This window comes from Gallus gallus, chromosome 5 (assembly GCF_016699485.2).
Source record: "Gallus gallus isolate bGalGal1 chromosome 5, bGalGal1.mat.broiler.GRCg7b, whole genome shotgun sequence".
NCBI classification, from domain to species: Eukaryota; Metazoa; Chordata; class Aves; order Galliformes; family Phasianidae; genus Gallus; species Gallus gallus.
In genome coordinates this window covers 12,077,389-12,095,879 of record NC_052536.1, presented here as the reverse complement: position 1 = coordinate 12,095,879, position 18,491 = coordinate 12,077,389, and the positions used below count along the sequence as shown (strand labels likewise).

Here is an 18,491-nt window from a genome sequence, read left to right as displayed (position 1 = left end):
AGGCGAGGCCTCGGGGCGGGGCGGCGGGGGCTCTGGGGAGGGGGGCGGCCGCCGTGCGGCGAGGTGGGCTCGGAGCCCCGACCGGCAGGGGGCGCTGTGGGGCGCCGTGAGCTCAGGCGCCGCTCTGGCCGCCGCCTCGTTGGTGCCGGTGAGGCGGCGGGGCCCGGCGCCATGGATCGCAACCCCTCGCCGCCCTCCAGCGAGGCGGAGGAGGAGAGCGACGCGGTGGGCAGCACGGTGTACAGCAAGCATTGGCTCTTCAGCATCCTTACGCGCCTCATCGAGGTGCGGAGAGTGGGGCGGGGCGGTGTGAGGGCTGAGGCCCGCGGGCCCGGGGTGGGCAGCGCCTCAGGGCTGTGGCCGGGCCCGGCAGAAGGCCGCTGCCCTGACCGGGAGCTTTCATCCCGCTGTGACTGCGGGATAGGCCGCTGTTTGGGCTTCCTGGCGGTTCTTCGTCGTAGCTCACGTCGTTTACTCCCCCCCGCCCCCCAGCTCATCAGCCCCGAGAAGTCCGAGCCCAGCGGGAACCCCGAGGGGATCCAGACGGAGCTGGACGAAGAGATGGAGAACGACATCTGCAAGGTGTGGGACATGTCCATGGATGAGGTAGGAGCTGGGCCCTGGGGTCCGAGTTTTATCAATCTGAAGTCTTGTGGGGAAGAGTTGAGGAGAGGTGCGGGCTGAAGGTGTTTCAGGTGGTACCGCCTGTCTGGCCCGGCTGGCAGCCTCCTTGGAGTCTCCGAGCAGAGCAGGTACGGTGCTTGGCATCGAGGAGACTCACTGCTCTCTTCAGACAGAGCAAGTGCTTGTGTGCCTCTGAGCCCAGCACCGATATGGAAAAGCCTTCTGTCAGTCCTGGTTTTTGGGCCCTGTGCTGCTGTGATCTGCCTGAGCTGCCCTCCAGGTGTCCCTCAGGTGGTGCATTGGCTCAGCTGGCAGCAGCAGGGCTTATTCACACAATGAGGTAAATACCTCATTTTTTGTAGCGAGTCGTTGATTCAGTCCTTGATCTGTGAGAAAAGGTTTGATTTGTGTTCTGAAACTGTAAATTTGGTAGGTTCATTTGCTCTGTCCTTCATTTTCTCCACAGGATGTTGCTTTGTTTCTTCAGGAGTTCAATGCCCCTGATATATTCATGGGAGTTTTTGCCAAATCCAAGTGTCCTCGTCTGACCGTGAGTATAGGCTGTCAAAAACTGCCCTGTACTAACAGTAACAGCACATAGCTCTGTGCCAGCATTCCTAAACAGCTCCCACCTCCCACTGCATTTTAGAATAACTTACGGAACAAGCAGAAAACACAGTTTAATTTTAGGATGCTTTTTAGCACAGTGTTTTTAGTATGGTCCAGTTAGTAACTATTTTGGTGATGATGAAGCTGCTACATGTCATTACTGATGAAGGATTAATGGCATCAAACTTAGTTATATGGCTCATTAAAAAAAAAATCAGTAAGGACAGACCTTTTCTTCCTAATAACTTCCCTTGTGATTACTGAACAGAAATGGTTAAGTATTTTGTTTTGTCAAATGTACGAAAGTAATATTAGTTAAGAACTGCTGACCACCAGTACTTAATGCATTTTTCTTTTTCCACCCATGTCGTGATGTCATTGCCCTGCAGCTCACATTACATAGTGCAGTAGCATTTACAAGTTCAGGATGGCAGAGATTTTTGCAATTGGAAAATGGCCTTTGCTGGAAGCTTGTATTAAGAGAACACCCTTTTTAGAGGAGGAGGTATCTGTAGAGGGGGAAGTAATAGTATATTTTTGTCCTTAGGACTCTTTACTGCTTTAATAATAGCAATGCCAGTCTAACTTCAAAACAGTATATATGTACCATGCAAGTTTATTTCAAGGTATAATTGCTTCTATGAAATGCCTGAACTAAGCTAAATAGCTGAACAGTACTTGTTGTGTACTTCAGTCTAGTCTAACAACATCCCTTAGGAAATCTGTACCTATCTAGGCATTGCTAAGTCATAAGTACTTGAAAATCAAAGTGGAAAGCAGCTTTGAACCTTTCTTATGTTTGTCTTATGGCTGTGAAAGTAAAACTGTGAACTGTGTTGCAGATATCTCATTATACTGTGCATTGACTTTTCAGGAGATCTGTGTGGGAATACTGGGAAATATGGCCTGTTTCCAAGACATTTGCCTGTCCATTAGTAAAGATGAGAATCTCGGGTAGGTGTGTATATACTTTATACATGCACAAGTACTGCTTTTATGGACTCTCACAATGTATATTATGAAAGGAACTAAATTTCCTTGCACTGCCTTTGTTCACACATCTTTGGCAAACCCTAAGTGGTTGGAAAGCGTTCAGTGAAGATAAAGTGAATGCCCACTGCTTGATGTTATGTTTCATAGCCACTTCTCAAACTCTTGCATTTTCAATCTCTGAGCCTGGCAATCTTGAGACACTGGTGATGCACGCACAGTCTGGAAGAGCTGGTTTTAATCACAGCACACTGCTGCAGCTATGAAATTAACTTTCGAATATATGTTTTTAAAAAGATATTAAAAGGTTTGTTCTTAACTTTTCTATCTTTTTCTACTTAAAGCCAAGTGTTACTGCAGCGTTTGTGTGATTCGGACTCTCCAACTCTCCTGGAAACAAGCAGGTAGGACAGCTCAGAAATTAACGTATCCTTGGTGTAATTCTGCTCTGTTCTGAGGTCCTGGGAAAAAGATTGGCAAGTGGGCTCATTATTTTAATGTCTTCCCATCCTATCCTTTTGTTATTTCCACTTTATTCCGGAATTGATTTTCTGTGGGCTAGGTTCCTGTCTTCTGTCACTTCTTTCTCACTACTTTGGATTTACACTTGTTCAGCTAAGATCGGTGATCTGGCTTCTGGTCTGTTACGTGGGCAATTTCTGCCTAGGTTGTTGCTGACTTGCCTCTCCCAACCTGAGGTGGCCAACATTTGGGTTGAGAGGATCCGAGACAGCCCTTCAGTGTATGACTGTGTTTGCTTTATCATGTCAAGCTCTACAAATGGTGAGTTGCCAAAGTGCACTGAGAATCAGTGTTTTGCAGAAGAAATACTTTTGCATGTTAGCATTTTGTGAACTAATTTCTGCTCTTTATTTTCTTGATTTTGGTTTCTTCTTTTTTTTTGTGCAGTTGAATTGCTGGTAAAAGTGGGTGAAGTGGTGGACAAACTCTTTGATCTGGATGAAGAGCTGATGTTAAACTGGATTAAAAGTGGCACTTGTCAGTCTGTGGGACCCTCTACAGATGACTCCCCTGAAGAGCTTCCAGATTTTAAAATTGTGCCTTGTATACTTGAAGCAGCCAAACAAGTCCGGTGTGTGGGAGTTCTGTTTGGTTTTGTGGCTGGGGGGACTCTTTGTAACCCTGTGTGTTAGCTTGGTAATCTAATTAGCCTTTGTTTCTTCTTTTGTTCTATGTAGCTCAGATAGTCCAGAAGGACTTGATGTTTATATGCATATCTTGCAGCTCCTCACTACGGTGGACGAGGGCATACAGGCTATTGGTAAGACACTCGAATTGCTGCTTATGGTGGGACTTAGAATGCAAGTAGCTTCCAGCTCATCGGATGTTTAGTGAGAAGGAAAACAATTTGCATGCCTAGATTAAATCTGATGGGTTCTCTTTGTTTCTTTTTCAAGTGCAGGCTCCTGATGGAGGAAAAGAGACCTGGGCTTTACTTTATGACCTGATTTGCCATGAGCTCTGCCAGCCGGATGATCCACCAATCATTGTGCAGGAGCAGAAGACGGTATTGGCCTCTATTTTGTCCGTGCTGTCTGCCATATTTGCTTCACAGACAGAACAAGAATACATCAAGATGAGGAAAAGCAAGTCATGCTTTTTTGTTGTTGTTCTTTTTACTATTTTAATGCTGTTAGAATTGGCATGATGGAGTGAAAGATGGTTAATTTATTACTGTTTAGTAGAGGTCAGTTCAGAACGCGTAATTCAGCTGCATGTTTGAATACAGTAAGGCTCCTTAGTGGCAAATCTAAGAATCACAGGTTGCTCAAAATTCAGGTCCTGGATACCTCTGAACAGTTGTGGTATTAGAATCTGTAGATTCTCTTCAGTTTTCTCCACTGGCCGAGTGCACGAGAATTGCAGAACTTGTCTTTGCTGAAATAAGAGGTCTTGCTAGTCATTTTTTCTCAAGAGAGGGAGATTCTGTACTTAAATCCATTTAATCACTTGTTACTTTTCAATCCACCGAGAAGTCTTTAGAATTAAAAAGCTTCTTTGGGACTGTGACTCAGTGTCACCTATAGAAGAAAGAGGCTTTGCCAGTTTTGTTTATCAGATGGGATTATCATGGTGCAAATTTAACATAGAAGCTTCTTTTTTTCCCTTTTAAAGGTGCTAAGTGAGATCTGGCTGCCATTAGGTTTGCTTGTAGTTTGGTACAGCAGAGAGATAAAAGAGATGAGGGAATGGAGCAGAGGGCTCCAGTCCTCACCGTCTTCTGCCACTGCTGCAGACAGACCTACAGAGTCTGTTCTCTTGGGAACTCAGAAGTGGGTTTGTTACATTATTGCTTACAGGACTCTAGAAATAATTATGCTTGCTGTAGCTTACCATGGAGAAACACTTTCTCCATACCTCTACTGTAGAATGTTAATAGATCCAGGTTAGCTTGCAGTAAAGAATGATTTGGATTTTAAGTTGTTCCACTTGCTTTGATTAAAAGCCATTTGTCAAAATATACATTCCTATAGCCTTTCTGTAAAATCTTCCCATCTGCCTCAAAACTGTAATTCCTTGAAAGAATTAGGAAAAAAAAATCAGTGTTAAGCTTTCTCTTTTTTGTTCCTTTATATTAGATATGCCTCTGATTGGGAGCTTGATTCGTATCTTACAATACATGGAGGGCTGTGGGAAGAGATCTGTTGATAACTCAAAGGAATCTGAACAAGAAGAAAGCGGAAAGGCCGAACTGAAGGAGGAAGATTTTCATTTGAAAATTTTGAAGGATATTTGTTGTGAATTACTTTCCAATATGTTTCAAGAACTGACCAAGGTAAGAATCAATTAAGTTCTGCTGGACAGATAGAGAAGGCTCCTGGGAGACCTCATTGCGGCCTTCCAATACTTGAAGGAAGCATATAAACAGGAGGGGGAATGGCTGTTTACGAGGGTGGATAGTGATAGGACAAGGGGGAATGGTTTTAAACTGAGACAGAGGAGGTTTAGGTTAGGTATTAGGAGGAAGTTTTTCACACGGAGGGTGGTGACGCACTGGAACAGGTTGCCCAAGGAGGTTGTGGATGCCCCATCCCTGGAGGCATTCAAGGCCAGGCTGGATGTGGCTCTGGGCAGCCTGGTCTGCTGGTTGGTGACCCTGCCCATAGCAGGGGGTTGAAACTTGATGATCACCGTGGTCCTTTTCAACCCAGGCCATTCTATGATTCTATTGTTAATGGGACATTTTTCTGAGCAACTGAAATGGCATGCTGGGTGTTCTTTAGAGAACTGATCAGAAAGTCTGTAACAACACGTGTCAGATAGCAGGGACACGTATTTTCTGAGGGTTGTGCCTTCAGGGCCAAGGCTTCTTCAGCATTCAGAAGACGAATGGGCCTGTGTAAGGTGTGAGTTTTCAGACCTTATTGTATTAACGTTTGGTACTTTCAGAACTCTTAAGTTCTGCTTGCTTGTGGTTGTTTCATTTGTTTTGTGAATGAAATACATAATAATAATAAGCCACTGTGCACACAACTGTGAGTTTTTCTTTGACAACTTCTCACGATATACTAGTTCCATTTCTCATTTAATTTTCTAGGAAAATACATTAGAAGGACTAAACCAGGGACATCTAAATGAACAGACGTGTTCCTGCGCGTTCCAGAACCTCCTGCCCCTGTATTTCACATCAGTGAGTATGTGGGAAAGCATATAAGATAGCTTAGAAAGTACTGCTCTTGGAAGGCCTTTCAGAATCAGGTGTAGAATAGACGTAGGGCAGAATTGCTCAGGCATGGATAATGCACCACTTCAGGCAGTCTCACCCTCTCTCTTATGGCTTTCTTCAGCCAGAGCTTTGCCTAGATCATTAGCTGATACAAGGGTCAAACTGTGCTGAAATGAATGAAGGTCTGCAAAGGTCTACCAGCTGGGAATTTGTCCTGCATATTCTTATGGAGTAATAATCATGGTTTTTTTCATGCAGGAAACTTTTCTTTATCTACTTTTAAACAATAAAATAACAGCATGGAGAAGGCGATAGTGTTTCAAATCTTAGACCAACTGAAGCTGTGGAGCTGAGGAGGGAAGGCATTTACTGTGGAATGTTTCTTCGTCATTCTTTACAGTAGCTACTGCTGGCTGCTGTTGGTAGGAAGATACAGGAGTAGAAAGACTCTTAAGCCTAATGTGAGAGTTGTGGTCCATGCAAGCGTGCTTCTTGTTGTTGTTCTGTGTGCATTTGTGCTTGCAATTGTGTTTCCAGGTGGAGAGTTTCCTTGAAGTTCTGCGTGAGGCTGATGGAACACTTGCTGAGAATCTTGAAAAACGTTTCCCGAGCCTGAAGGTCCCTACCTAAGAGAGCATACATGAAATACTTTTCCTTTTTTGGAATGAAGATTTTTTGACTGTTTGCTACAGTGTTTCAGAAATCAGTTTTTCAGTACATGTGGAAGAATGGGGCAACTTCCTTACCAGCAGGTGGCTTTTAAGAAATGTAGCCCTGATTAAATTAGGTATCATCTGGTCTGCATGGTGAAGGAAATTATTTGGAGTTTGGTTCTGCATCTTCCATCCTGTTTGCTCTGGTGATGAAAGACTGTTCACTTCTTGTTGATCCTGTGCAGAATAGTGTTGTTTGGATGACTCTTGGTCCTGTGCTTTTCAACTTACATTGAGACAGCAAAATTAACTAAATACACTGAGTTGTTCCTAACGTGATGCTGGCATTTTCCAAGTTGCTGCTGGCAGCAGAAAAATGAACTAGTGGGAGATCTCAGATGTCTTTTAGCTAAGCATTTTCATGCACCTGATGAACACAGAGTTAAGTTACACAGAGAAGAGTCGTCTTTTCTTCTTATTATTACAGTACCTTGGACAGGTATTGTAACAAATGTTTCATCCTGCACCTTCAAAATCTTTACGTGTCTTATACTGAAGCCTCTCTTGCACTGCAGCACTGAGTCGTGACCTGCAGGTCCCATGCATTTCAAAGGATGGAGAATGTGCTTTCCGAAGGTGTGTCCTCTGTGAAGGACATCAGAAATGCCTTGTGAGCCTGGCTTTTCAGGGGAGTTAAGGTGTTAGATCACTTGCAGTCAGTGAATTCAGTGTACAGACTCTTCGAAGAATCATGCTTTTGATTACTTCCTTTTTTAACTGCGTTACCTTTTCACATTCCTGCATGCAGTGCAGCTAACGTTCTTTTCTGCATGAGCAACACATCAGCTTCAGGTGTTTCTTTAAATTGGAGAGGAAAACAATTGGTCTTCATCAGATTTAGGATGTAAAGAGAAGTAGAAACCAGAGCATAGAGAATAACAGTACCATTGTACACACATTACCCAACACTCCGGGTTTTTATAGGCTTTTAAATATTGTGCTGGGCCATGTTTTGTTTGCCCCAAGTTATACGTAGACATGGCAAGTATAGTATCTGTAGATGTATACAGCCTTTCCACCCAACTTCAAGTTTTCAAAAGAAAGTACATTTTAACCTTTTCCTTGGGCTGCCAGCAACTTCTGTTGGTGTGGGATGCGGAATTAAAAAGTCTTGATTTGTGTTACCAAAAAGAATTGCAGTGGTTTCTATCAATTTTTGTATGCTGTGTTTATTGGAGAAAACTGGTAACTGTGAATAGGATGACAGCATTTTTCATACTACTTTGACAGTTTTTGGGTATTTTCTTAAACCTTCAGATTTGTAATAAAGTTTCTTTTTTATAAAAAGAAATCTGTATGCTCTTCTTCACTCCAGGTATCAATTGAATTCATTTTCTGGGCTGCTGGAAATATCTGTTACTCTCTTGAATGTGTCCTTTGTAAGGAGCAAAGCAGAACCTCCTCATACCATCATTGTCCTGTAAAATACGTTGTTCTTCACTGGATGCTCACTTTAACCATCTCTTGCTGTCTTTGCTTGGCCATTCTCATGGTCTGGAAGTCAATGCCTCTCTCACCCACTTGCTGGCTTTTCTGAATTAGTTCATCCCCAGATACATTGTATGTATTTTCACAATAGGCCACCACAACTGAGAGTTCTTACAGGTTTGCATCTCCAGAAATGTGCTGGTTTCTGATTGTCAGTTAGCGCGCGCGCACACACACACACACACACACACACACACACACACATAAAAGCCCTGAGACAATCTGTTGTTTTTTTAGTTTGTTTTTAATTCTGTTTGGTTCCTTCTAATTCCAGATATACAAGTGTTGGTTGGCTGATGGTTAAATGTGGTCTGAGTAATTAGAAGGAATGGGTGAGATGCAGCATTTTCCTGATAGGACTGCCTGAGTTGGATGATATCTAATGCCTGTCAAGTAGGACAACAAATGGGTGGTTTCCGTGAATGGCAAACCAGCTGGGTCCTGTTCTCTGCTCTTACATGGTGAAAGGAACGGTAGAAGTAGGTTCATCAGCCTTGCTTCTGCAGAATACAAATTCAAATGCATTGGAATTTTTATCCTTCATAAACATAATGGAAGGAGACTTGAGTCTTTTGCCCCACCAAACAGCTGTTCTTGTGCAACCTGTGCTGTGCGGGTGAGGCAGAGCTGTCTTTAACAGAAAGAAGTTGATGCCAAATTGTACGTGAGGGAGATGTGCAATGGTTTTGTCATTCAGACAGATGTGGAAGAAACTGTGGCATCAGGTGTGTGATGTATCTGCAGCAGTGCCCTTGTATTACACCATCTTGCCAGCAGGGATCTCTCTGTGCTTGTGCTTCATGAACATAACATGCCTGTTCATTTTCTTCCCTCTGTCCTACCCATCCTTTGTCACTCTGTCAAGTCAGAACTCACTGAGCTTGCTGCTCCAGAATGGCTTTATCTGTTAAATCAGGAGAGCAGCTTTCTTGCAAACCAAAGACCTGATTCATCCTCATGCCTTCTGCAGAGCTCCAGACAACAAGTGGGTGTGTGAAGCATGGAACTAAAGTAACGGCAACTTGGTCCTGCTTAGGCTGAACTGCATGTGAATTGTGATATGAGAACACCTAGAAAGTTGAGGTAGACATTGGACCACAAGGGCTTATTTTAAATTAGGCTTGCAGTGTTAGTGTAATAATTTCACTCAGAGATAGGAGTGTGGTGTTATTTCTGACTCCTGTTTTGTGTCCATCTGGCATCTTTATCTCACACAGCAACGTGTTCCTGGTGGGGCAAAGCAACATAAATCCAAAGAAATCTGGTGTGTGGGGAAGAAAACTGATAAGGGAATGCTTAATCTGCTCCCTTGATGGTGTGAGGGGATTGTTGCTGCTGTTCTTTCGGCATGCTTTGCCCAATATTTTTGTCTCAGACCTTTCATTTCTGATAAATTAAACTGTGAAACATAATATGCTGAAATGTTCTATGTTTCTCCATATCCATGTCTGCTTTCTTAGTTTTCTTTCATTACACGTTTAGTTCATGTATTCTTATAACTGGTAGGATAAGTCCTTTTGCTCTGAGATTGCGTGTTGTTAGTATTGATTGGGTATAACTACCTTTGGCTGTAACTAAGCCACACACGAAATATTCCAAATATTTGTAAGTCAACCATATTCATCGTTTGATGTTGACATGAAAAGGTATGGTACCTTGGTGTGTGTGTGTGTGTGTGTGTGTGTCTTGTTTTCTTTCTGTCTTGAAAATCCTTACTCTTTCCCACTACTTCCTGATTATCTTTGCTCTTTATGGAAGTAGATTTACGAAGGCAGCAGCATCTCCATGATACTTCCACTCTATTTATCTTTGTTTCCAAAGGAGAGTCTCTTAGTCATGGCACTTCCATAGCACATCCAGAGAAAATTAAATAGCATCGATTTTTCCTTTTTAATGCCCGCTGTTTACTTATTTTTTATTCTAGATGATGATGAAATTCATGTGCTCAGCTAAACTCATTGATAAAGGACAAACCTACCCCACCTGGGGCGAAGACCAGTCTGCTGTAACATTATATGATTTCTCCAAAATCCTTCATGTGCAGGCAAGAAAAAAAGGCTCTGAGCAGCTGTGTATTCGCTCTCGTCACAGTGCTGTGCATCAGCCATGCAGTTACTGTGCCCATCACTTGGAGCTGACAAGGCGTGTACTAAGTGAACCTGACATTGCAAGGTTGGTAAAATAAGTCAGGTTATTTCCAACAGCTATCAGTGAAGGTTTTGCAATGGGAAATACTGTTCCTGTTCCTTCTTGCCTGCACAGTTCAATGACTCATCTCTATCTTTTTTGTTGTTGTTAGCAGGGAGCTAACATCTGAGGTTGATAAGGGAAAAGATGTGCTTCTGAATGCTTGTGAAGAAAATGAACAATTGCAGAAGAAAGCTGGTGGGCTTCTTTCTGCTTTCTTTATTCCAGTTCAGATCTCAGGAATTAGCTGCCTGCCTTAATTTTGGGCAGCAGCAAACTCTGAGAACTGAATTCTGTACAGACACCAATGCAAACAAGATTGCTTGAAAAAGTGACTGTGATAGGATGTGGTGAAGTGAAGCAGTAATACTAGAAAAAGTGATGAGGAAGGGAGGAGGAAATAAAACAGGAAAAAAACTTAAGAGTCATGATAGAGAGGAGAAATACCAACTAATTGTGATGTCGAAAGAGAAAAGTAGTGTCAGTGGTATTGTCAGGATTCTACATTTGTCCAGGTGGAATATCTGATGTGTGATCACGCATCAACAAGGTGTCACGTTGATTACGTTCTGTATTTTTGAAGTTGAATCTCTTCTGTGGCTTTTCCTACTTGCATGGCGGTGAGACAAGTTTAAGGTGGAGATCACGCAGCAGGTGGGCAAGCTGGTGTTGCTTGTTTTCCCCCCGTTTTGCTGACTGGCTGCAGCACAGAGGTGCAGAGCCCTCCATAATGGAGTAGAGGTGGTTTCTGCTGTTCTTTCCCCCTGCGTAGCACTGGCCTTGCACCTGCCTACGGTGAGTTCCTAAAGCAGAGCCCTGCAGAGATGGTGCTCATATTGCACTTAGCTCTGAGCAGAGCAGAATGGGTTTGAATAACTAGCTGGGTGTCAAGGGACCCGTATTTAATTGAGGAGAACTAAAACCTGCTCAGCCTGCATCACCGCTCACTCCGAGTACAGATCTGCAATTTTGAATTTGGCTTCAGCAGTTTTATATGGCACAAATTGAAAACTGTGTGGCAGTTACATTCTATGGGGATTAAAACGAAAACCTGAATGTAACACTCTTACATCTATGATAGTTTCTCTGTGCACGTGGTGTAGGTTTGGTGAGGGACTGCAGGTTTGCTCCTGTCACAGCTGATGTCCCACCTTGTTGGCACTCCCCCACTTCCTGCTCCTTCATCCATTTTCCCAAGAAACCTCAGGAAAGCGAAGGCACTTTGACATCCTGCTGTGTTGCAATGATAGCCGTTATTTATTCTGTGCTTCAGGTTATGCAAACTCCGTTTTAATTTTGCAGTGAGCTTATATCAACATGATTTACGTTGTCGTGCGCACTGGTTTTGGTGGCAGCCCTCTTTAAAGCAGCTGTAGGTTTAATGAGCTGCCTGTTAACCTTTCATAGAAAGGAAGCGCTTCTGTCAGTTACTCTAATGAAATCATAAAAATCATTTCCTGTCTCCAGCTGTAGCCCAGTCCTCCTATCTTCTGTCAATAGGAGGATATTGAAACGTACAGGAAAACACACACACGCATTGATCCCACCTTACAGTATAGCCACGGTGTCATCTTTTAGTGCAGCAAATTGTAATTAGCCAGTGATGTCAGGGGCTTTTATTTTCCATTACGAGTTCTCTGTATTGCGCAAACTCTTTTATTCAACATGAAAGGGTTTCCTCATCAATCAGGTGGGAAGGCTGGGTGCAAGTGCTGTGTTCCTCCTGACCTGATCTGTAAAGTTCCATGAGCTGAGAGAGTAGAAAGGAAGGAAAAACACTTCAGCTTAAGTGGGAAAGGACCAAAACTGCAAAATATCTCTGTTTCATCAGTTGGGATGAGGCCACTAGAATGGCTGAATGGAAGGAGGTAAAAGAGTGGATAGAAACACTGGGATTAAAGGGAAAGAGAAGAATGAATGGTGAAAACTGGGAAGAGCAAGAGAGGACTTGAGCTTTGTGAGTTCTCTTGGAGGACTATGTAAGAAGGGCAAAAAGAAAAAGAAACGCGGTTTAATTGCCTGTGAGCTATAAAATGGTGTAGGGTCCAAGCAAGGTCTTCAAGGCCCCAGAATGTATTGGTTCTGAGCAATGTGAGCTGTTCATGGGGGAAAATCCCAAGCCCAAATGAAAGGGAGGTCTCTCCTTTTGCTAGAGCTAAGTATTACACCAGTTGCTCTCTTGTAGTTACGAGAGAGTAGCAACAGACTGAACAATTGCATTTGAAAATAACCCCAGGGCTGCTCCACAGCTGTCAGCTTCTGCTTTGGAAGAGCACTTAACACTGCAGTGTGTTCAGTGTGGTGGACCTGGTGGGTTTTTTGGCCCATGGTCTGAAGTCTGAGGGAGCTTTTTTGGAAGAACCTGCTGAGTGCAGCGTAGCATGAAGTGGTTTAGTTGCCCTTGCAGGGAAAGGCACCGCAGTCACCATTTCCAGTCATTCTGCTGATCCCCACGTTTACTCAGACTTGAAAGAAGTAAACTTAATTACATTAAACAAAGCGTTTTCCTTACAAACATGTTCTGGTCCCTTTTGCCTCTACTGACAGATAACAAAAGGCTTACGAATAACAGCTGCAGTCTTTTTTCTTTTGACCTGTTGCAGGAGGCTGGCAGGACCACGCACAGCTGTAGTATGATCATGGGATCAGAGGAAGAACCCACAGAGGTGTTTGAAACTGGGTTTTCTGAATGCCAATCTCTACATTAAGTTGGCAAAAGGATAAAGCCATCAAGGTGTCAGTGGTGCCTGTTGCAGGTCAAGATGATTTTGAATAACAGCAGTGATGTTGGAGCTGAAGCCTTACCAAAACAGACGAAAGCACTTCCATCACCTGCTTGTCGTTTTCAGGCCAAATGATGTAGCATATATCAACGCAGGTGTTACTTATGGTCCAGTTTCCCAGCAAACCTCTGACAACTGCCTTTATCGTGTGAGTTTTCAGGTAGATTTGCAGCTGCCTATCAGGAAATTCATTCTAGACTATACTTGTGTCTTAATATAGTAAGAGGAAATGGGTGAGGTGAAAGAAGGCAAGAAATACCAAATCTGCTGGCCTCCGTGCTCTAATTCTGTTGTCTGTTCTAATTAGTCCTTTGTGGACTAATTCTGTTACCGAGTTGAAAACAAAGTTTATAAAACACAGTTAGTTCTTGACTGAAAAAAACACAGATTTATAAGCAAGCAAATGCTTTGGCCATGGAATTTGCCAGATAGTAAGAACTATTAATGAGCTTTTCCCCCATCTTTTTCTTCTCAAAGTTAGTGCTCTCTTTGTCCCCCTCTAGCTCTCCTCCATTTAATTCCTAAAGGTAATGTGAATAGGTGAGAGGTTCAGTGTTCATCAGGTCACTAAGCGTACTACTGCGAATTGCACCAAGCCCTGCCTGCACAAATGCAGCTTTGTTCAGTCTCCACAAACTTGCCCTGATTTACACTGGCATCCTCTTGTCAGTGTTCACGGTTATGTGTCTGATGACAATTTACCACCCTAATCTTTTATCCATTATCCTGCTTACTCCTTTAGCTAATGCTTTTAGCTTTGAGTATCCTTTTAATGCCATATTTCTCTGAAACAGAATTGCGCCCAAGTGTTACTAAAAGTGAAGCTTTCTAATCAGGCAGATGAAGCTCATTAGTGTTGTGTTCTCAAAAAACCTTTCTTTGATGCAAACTAATTAATTCTTACCCACTGCAAAATCGTCTTAACTGTAATGGGAGCTAAAATCTAATAAGGTAGAAGAAACTCAGATGGAAAAAACAGCTGTCGTGAGAACACAGTGCAACAAACAGCTTTTGCTAATCTTGGAAACGATGATCTGCCTTCCAGCTCCAAGGCTGAACATTCTGCAATTGCCCGTGTGTTTACAGTCCCTACAGTAAATTGATGATTTTACATTGCTTGCTGTTTTTCATCCTTACAGCAGAAGGTGACCATGAATTAATTCCCTTTGTTAGTGCTGACCAGTGGTCAGTGTTAGTGTTTAGACAAAACTGCACTTCGGTTGGTTGTTGTGCTGTGTGAATACAAGGATTTCAGAGGCTGGGGAGGGAGCTAAAGCCCCCCTGCTGAGAACAATCCTCCAAGCTCGTTTCACTTCAAAACACAAATGGAGGGCCATAAAAAATTGGCTTGGACATAGAAATCTGGACTCATCCTCAGTTTCAGATAGTCTGATCATTTTCAGCAAGGAGGCAAAGTGCAAAATCATTGCAGCAGCCAGAACCAGCATCTTCTGTTCAGTTGGACCTTACAGTAGGCTCCTGCTTTCCCTTGGCCATGCTATATTTAAGACATATGAATATGTTGAATGCATCTTCCTGCTGTGACAAATCTAATGTCAGACAAACTTCCCAGATGAATATGGATACAGTAGAGGCTGAATGCTGGCGCACACTCATGGTAAGCCTGTGTTGTCAGAAGTGTCTGAAGAGCTCCTTTTCTCTTTTCTGAGTGGATCAAAGCCTGCTGAATCGCTTTCTGAGCTGTGCTTACTCATATCATTAGGAAGTACAAAGCTTCTTTCTTTGTTAGCTTTTCCCACCTCACTTTGAATGCAAAATATTCTGCTGTTATACTAATTAGGCCAACTGGCTGAGGTTAACAAACGCTCAGTTGCTTCTCTTATCATCATCCTTGTCTGTGCATTTGACTATTCCACTTGGTGTTTGCCTGTGATGTGAAAGAATTGGATAATTCTGGAAGTCTTTCAGTAGAAATGATGAAATAGTAGAGCCACACGGCAGACAAGCTGTGCTGGCCTCGTCCCTCACTGGTCCGGCTTGGCCTTAGGCCTGCCTTGTCACCACCACGGGACTCTCTGGAGAGCATTTGGTGGCACCCAGTTGCTGTTCCTTGAGCCTGCCCTGCTTCCCTTGCTCATGTACAGGGCACTGCCCACCCACCTGGCCTTTCACCACGTGCACCACCAGGGCAGGATTGGTGCTGCCCACAAGCAGAATGGTGTTTATAATGCTCAGGTCACGCTGCTGGAAATGCGGTATTTACTCATCCTCTCTAAGGTACACGTAGTTTCAGTACGTAAGTTGATTTGCCAAGTTTCCCACTTGGCTTTCCCCAGTCGTGGCTGATGGCTGTGGTTGGACTAAAGCTGTTTGCTGTAGTAAAAAGGAGATTTTTTTATTATTCAGCAAGGATTCAGTAAGGAGGAGGGTTAGCTGATGGGTGTTCTTGGTGCTTCTTGGTAACCACTCTGAGTTCAGTGCCTGGGGCTGGCAAAAGGTTGGGTGAAATTGCCTCGGGGAGGGTTTGTTGGAGGAATGGCGGCTCACATAAGGGAGGGCAAATGGAAGAATTCGCCTGTTGAAAGCTGAGGCTTTTCGGTCTGTCCATGTTCGGACAAAATTGAAAAGCTTTTGCATTCGGAGCTGTTTAACTCCCGGCAACAAAGTAAATGACCTGAAACATAATGAAACATAATGATACGTTGTCTCTTTTAAGTCAAAGGTTGGGATACTGAGGATCAGATCAGAAAGTGAATGGAAGTGAGCGCTGCTGGTTATGTGTTGTTATGATCAGTGCTTTGTAAAGGTGAAAAACAAGTAGAAGAAAATGAGTCAGATTTCCAGGCTGCCGGTTTTCAGGCACCAGTACATGACAGCATCCATAAAACGCGAGCAGAATACGAAGATGTGTAAAAGCTAAACTGAAACGAAGGTGACACCTTCCAGCACTTGAGGGGAGCTTGTAAGTAGGAGGAGGGAGAACAACATTTCACACGCTCTGATAGTGATAGGACAAGGGGGAGTGGTTTTAAACTAAGAGAGGGGAGATTTAGGTTAGATGTCGGGAGTAAATTCTTTCCTCCGATGGCAGTGAGGCACAGGCTGCCCAGAGAGGCTGTGGATACCCCATCCCTGGAGGTCGGATGCCCCTTCAAGGCCAGGCCAGATGGGGCCTTGGGCAGCCTGAGCTGGTGGAGGCAACCCTGCCCACAGCAAGGGGGTTGGATCTGGCTGGGCTTAAAGGTCCCTTCCAACCCAAACCACTTTATCATTCCATGACTGGTGGGCAACTTCAGGAAATGACTGAACTCCCTCTCTTCATTATTTGTTCTGGCAAATTTAGGACTTTTTAAATAGTTTCAAAGGAATGCATGATGTTCATCTTCAGTCTTCCCTGTGACTTCCACAGTGCTTGCCTAAATGCTCTGTGATACTTGGGCATGACTTGTTAATTAACAGAAACACAGAGGGTTGTGATTAGAATTTGCAGAAGGGTTTTTTGTTTGTTTATTTGCGTGTTTGTTTGTTTTCTGGAGAAGGTAATTATGATAAGGGCAGACTTAGCATTAAGTGGTATTAAACCTGTTTTGTTCAGGGATTTAAAACTTTATACCTTTCTCAGAAAAAGGTATAAAGTGGCCACCTTGCCTCAGGCAAATGCTCTGGTTGGAAAGGGAGATGGCTGGGCCAGTGAAGCCCGGAGAGTGGCTGACGTTGTTTCTGTCCCAGCAGTGATGCTGTGAAATTACCACGTTGGAGATTAGAGCACTTTCTCCTGCCAGTCAGGGAGAAGAGGTAATTCACACTGGTGACCTTGATGGGATTGAGAAGACTTTAGGGCTCACTGATTCTCTCCTTCAGCGCTGCAGCATCCAGGCTGTTAATCCCATCTTTCAGCACAAGATTAATATCTGCAGCTCATTCCCCTCCTGCTTTTCCTTAGCTCTTGCCACATCAGTTATGATGAGTGGTTTTGTTGAACAAAATCTCCCTCTCATTCTGTCTCTCTCTCCCCTAGCACTGGAGCATTCAGGAACCCCTGCACTGTGTTAGGGTTTTTGTTTTCCTTCTTTCTTTGTTTTACAGCCCACAGACCAGCTTTCTTCCAGGGCTGGTGAATGGAAGGCTTGTCCTGTGTCTGGAAAGATGCAACAGCTCAGCTGAGTCCCTACTTATTTTACCTATGCCCTATGGAGAGCTCTTCCCCACAGGAGGAACGGAGATGTGGCACTGACAGTTTATATTGGTCTGCTTCACAGACAGCCAAAAAAGAAAAGTCTCTTCACTGCCAAGGGGAAGGTCTGGAGGTGAGACAGCCTCTTTTAACTCTTGTCAGCCTAAATGTTTCCTGTGCATTTATCTACAACTGCGTTCCTGGAGCTGTTCCCGTGAAGGGCCAAGAAGGCATTGGGACTTCTCCCTCTGCCACCCCCTCTCACTTGGAGTCAGAGTCTGCTGAGGAAAGGAGGTTTCATTTAACAGGAGGAATTATGAGGGGATAATGTAATTGAAAGCCAGCTCTTGGAGCATTCACGGTTGCTCGGTGTCAGTGTGACAGGTCTCGCAGCAGCCCCGCTTGGCTCAACGTTGCCTTGCAAAACGATGATCAGCTTGACCCACTTCTGAGCAGGGTCAGACCTGCACTTGATCCTCAGGTGCCGATTATCTGTCTGGAGGGCTTTGTATGAGAGGCTATATGTGAGAAATCTCTGGTGGGCTTTAAAAAACAAAAAAAAATCACAGCATTGCCTTCTCCTGTGAGACAAGGAGAGGGCTGTTTCCCTGCAGCGCCTGTGCCCCGAGTTCTCTTTGTCCTCCCCAACTCCTTCCTGCTGCAGGGTCCCTGTAGGCTTCTGACATCCTACTGGGAGCCTGAGGCCTCTCTCTGTGTCAGTGCTCCTGTTCAGCAGCTCTGTGCCAGTTCAGATGTTTTCTGGGTTGCTCTTTACCTCCTAGGGTGAGAGGGGCAGCACCTGCAAATGCGGTAATCTTCTTTGCACTGCACTCTACACTTACCTGCTGGTGGCTTTGCTGTGCCACGTTGCTCTTCTCTGTTGCGGGGGCCAAAGCTACTGTTCTTGCATAGTAGGTTATGCTGCTGGCTTTTGGGTGAAACACAGTTCTCCTCCCAAGTGATCTGTGCATTCACAGGACGTGGAAGCCTCGTGTGCAGAGCAGAGCAGAGCAGGCTCCAGCGAGCAGCTAGGGAGGGCAGGCTGTAATTCCTGTCAGTTCATGCTGCGTGCCTCTGCCCTTTCAGACCACAGAGCATCAGCTGTGGTCAGTGAGGGCTTCTTGCTCAACCAGTGAGCTGAGCTTAATCAGCTCCCCAAGATTCTGGGTGCCCAGGTTATCTTTTTACGTAATGAGGTGTTTTCATATTAGGTTAAATTTCCTTGGCTGTTGCCGTGCTGCTTGCCTTGCAGCAGCTGTTGGAGGAAAAAGCAC

At 44.2% G+C, this 18,491-nt stretch overlaps 2 protein-coding genes across 3 annotated transcripts in view; both read left to right on the top strand.

The window, feature by feature from the left end:
* Positions 1-147: 147 nt before the first annotated feature.
* Positions 148-7,915, top strand: SAAL1 (serum amyloid A like 1). Its single transcript, NM_001396371.1, has 12 exons — positions 148-285; positions 493-606; positions 1,091-1,174; positions 2,108-2,187; positions 2,568-2,627; positions 2,891-3,006; positions 3,133-3,316; positions 3,423-3,505; positions 3,642-3,830; positions 4,824-5,020; positions 5,783-5,875; positions 6,449-7,915. The coding sequence occupies exons 1-12, from the start codon at positions 172-174 to the stop codon at positions 6,539-6,541; spliced, it is 1,407 nt and encodes a 468-aa protein (NP_001383300.1). The 5' UTR covers positions 148-171; the 3' UTR covers positions 6,542-7,915.
* The window catches only part of TPH1 (tryptophan hydroxylase 1), a 24,927-nt gene continuing 13,652 nt past the window's right edge, over positions 7,217-18,491 (top strand). The window contains exon 1 of one of the 2 annotated variants that reach the window (XM_040700696.2): positions 7,217-10,284. Coding sequence is in view for 1 of the 2 variants with exons in the window: in XM_040700695.1 (XP_040556629.1) it covers positions 17,162-17,350 (189 nt within the window). In the remaining variant the exon portion in view is untranslated. Of the gene's footprint in view, positions 10,285-15,391; positions 17,351-18,491 lie in introns of those variants that run through there. The other variant, XM_040700695.1, reaches the window with a different exon arrangement.

Coding starts and splice junctions, on each gene's coding strand:
- SAAL1 (NM_001396371.1), top strand. CDS start 172: ATGGATCGCAACCCCTCGCCGCCCTCCAGCGAGGCGGAGGAGGAGAGC. Junction 3,831..4,823: donor ATACATCAAGATGAGGAAAA/GCAAGTCATGCT, acceptor CCTTTATATTAG/ATATGCCTCTGATTGGGAGC. Junction 5,876..6,448: donor TGCCCCTGTATTTCACATCA/GTGAGTATGTGG, acceptor TTGTGTTTCCAG/GTGGAGAGTTTCCTTGAAGT.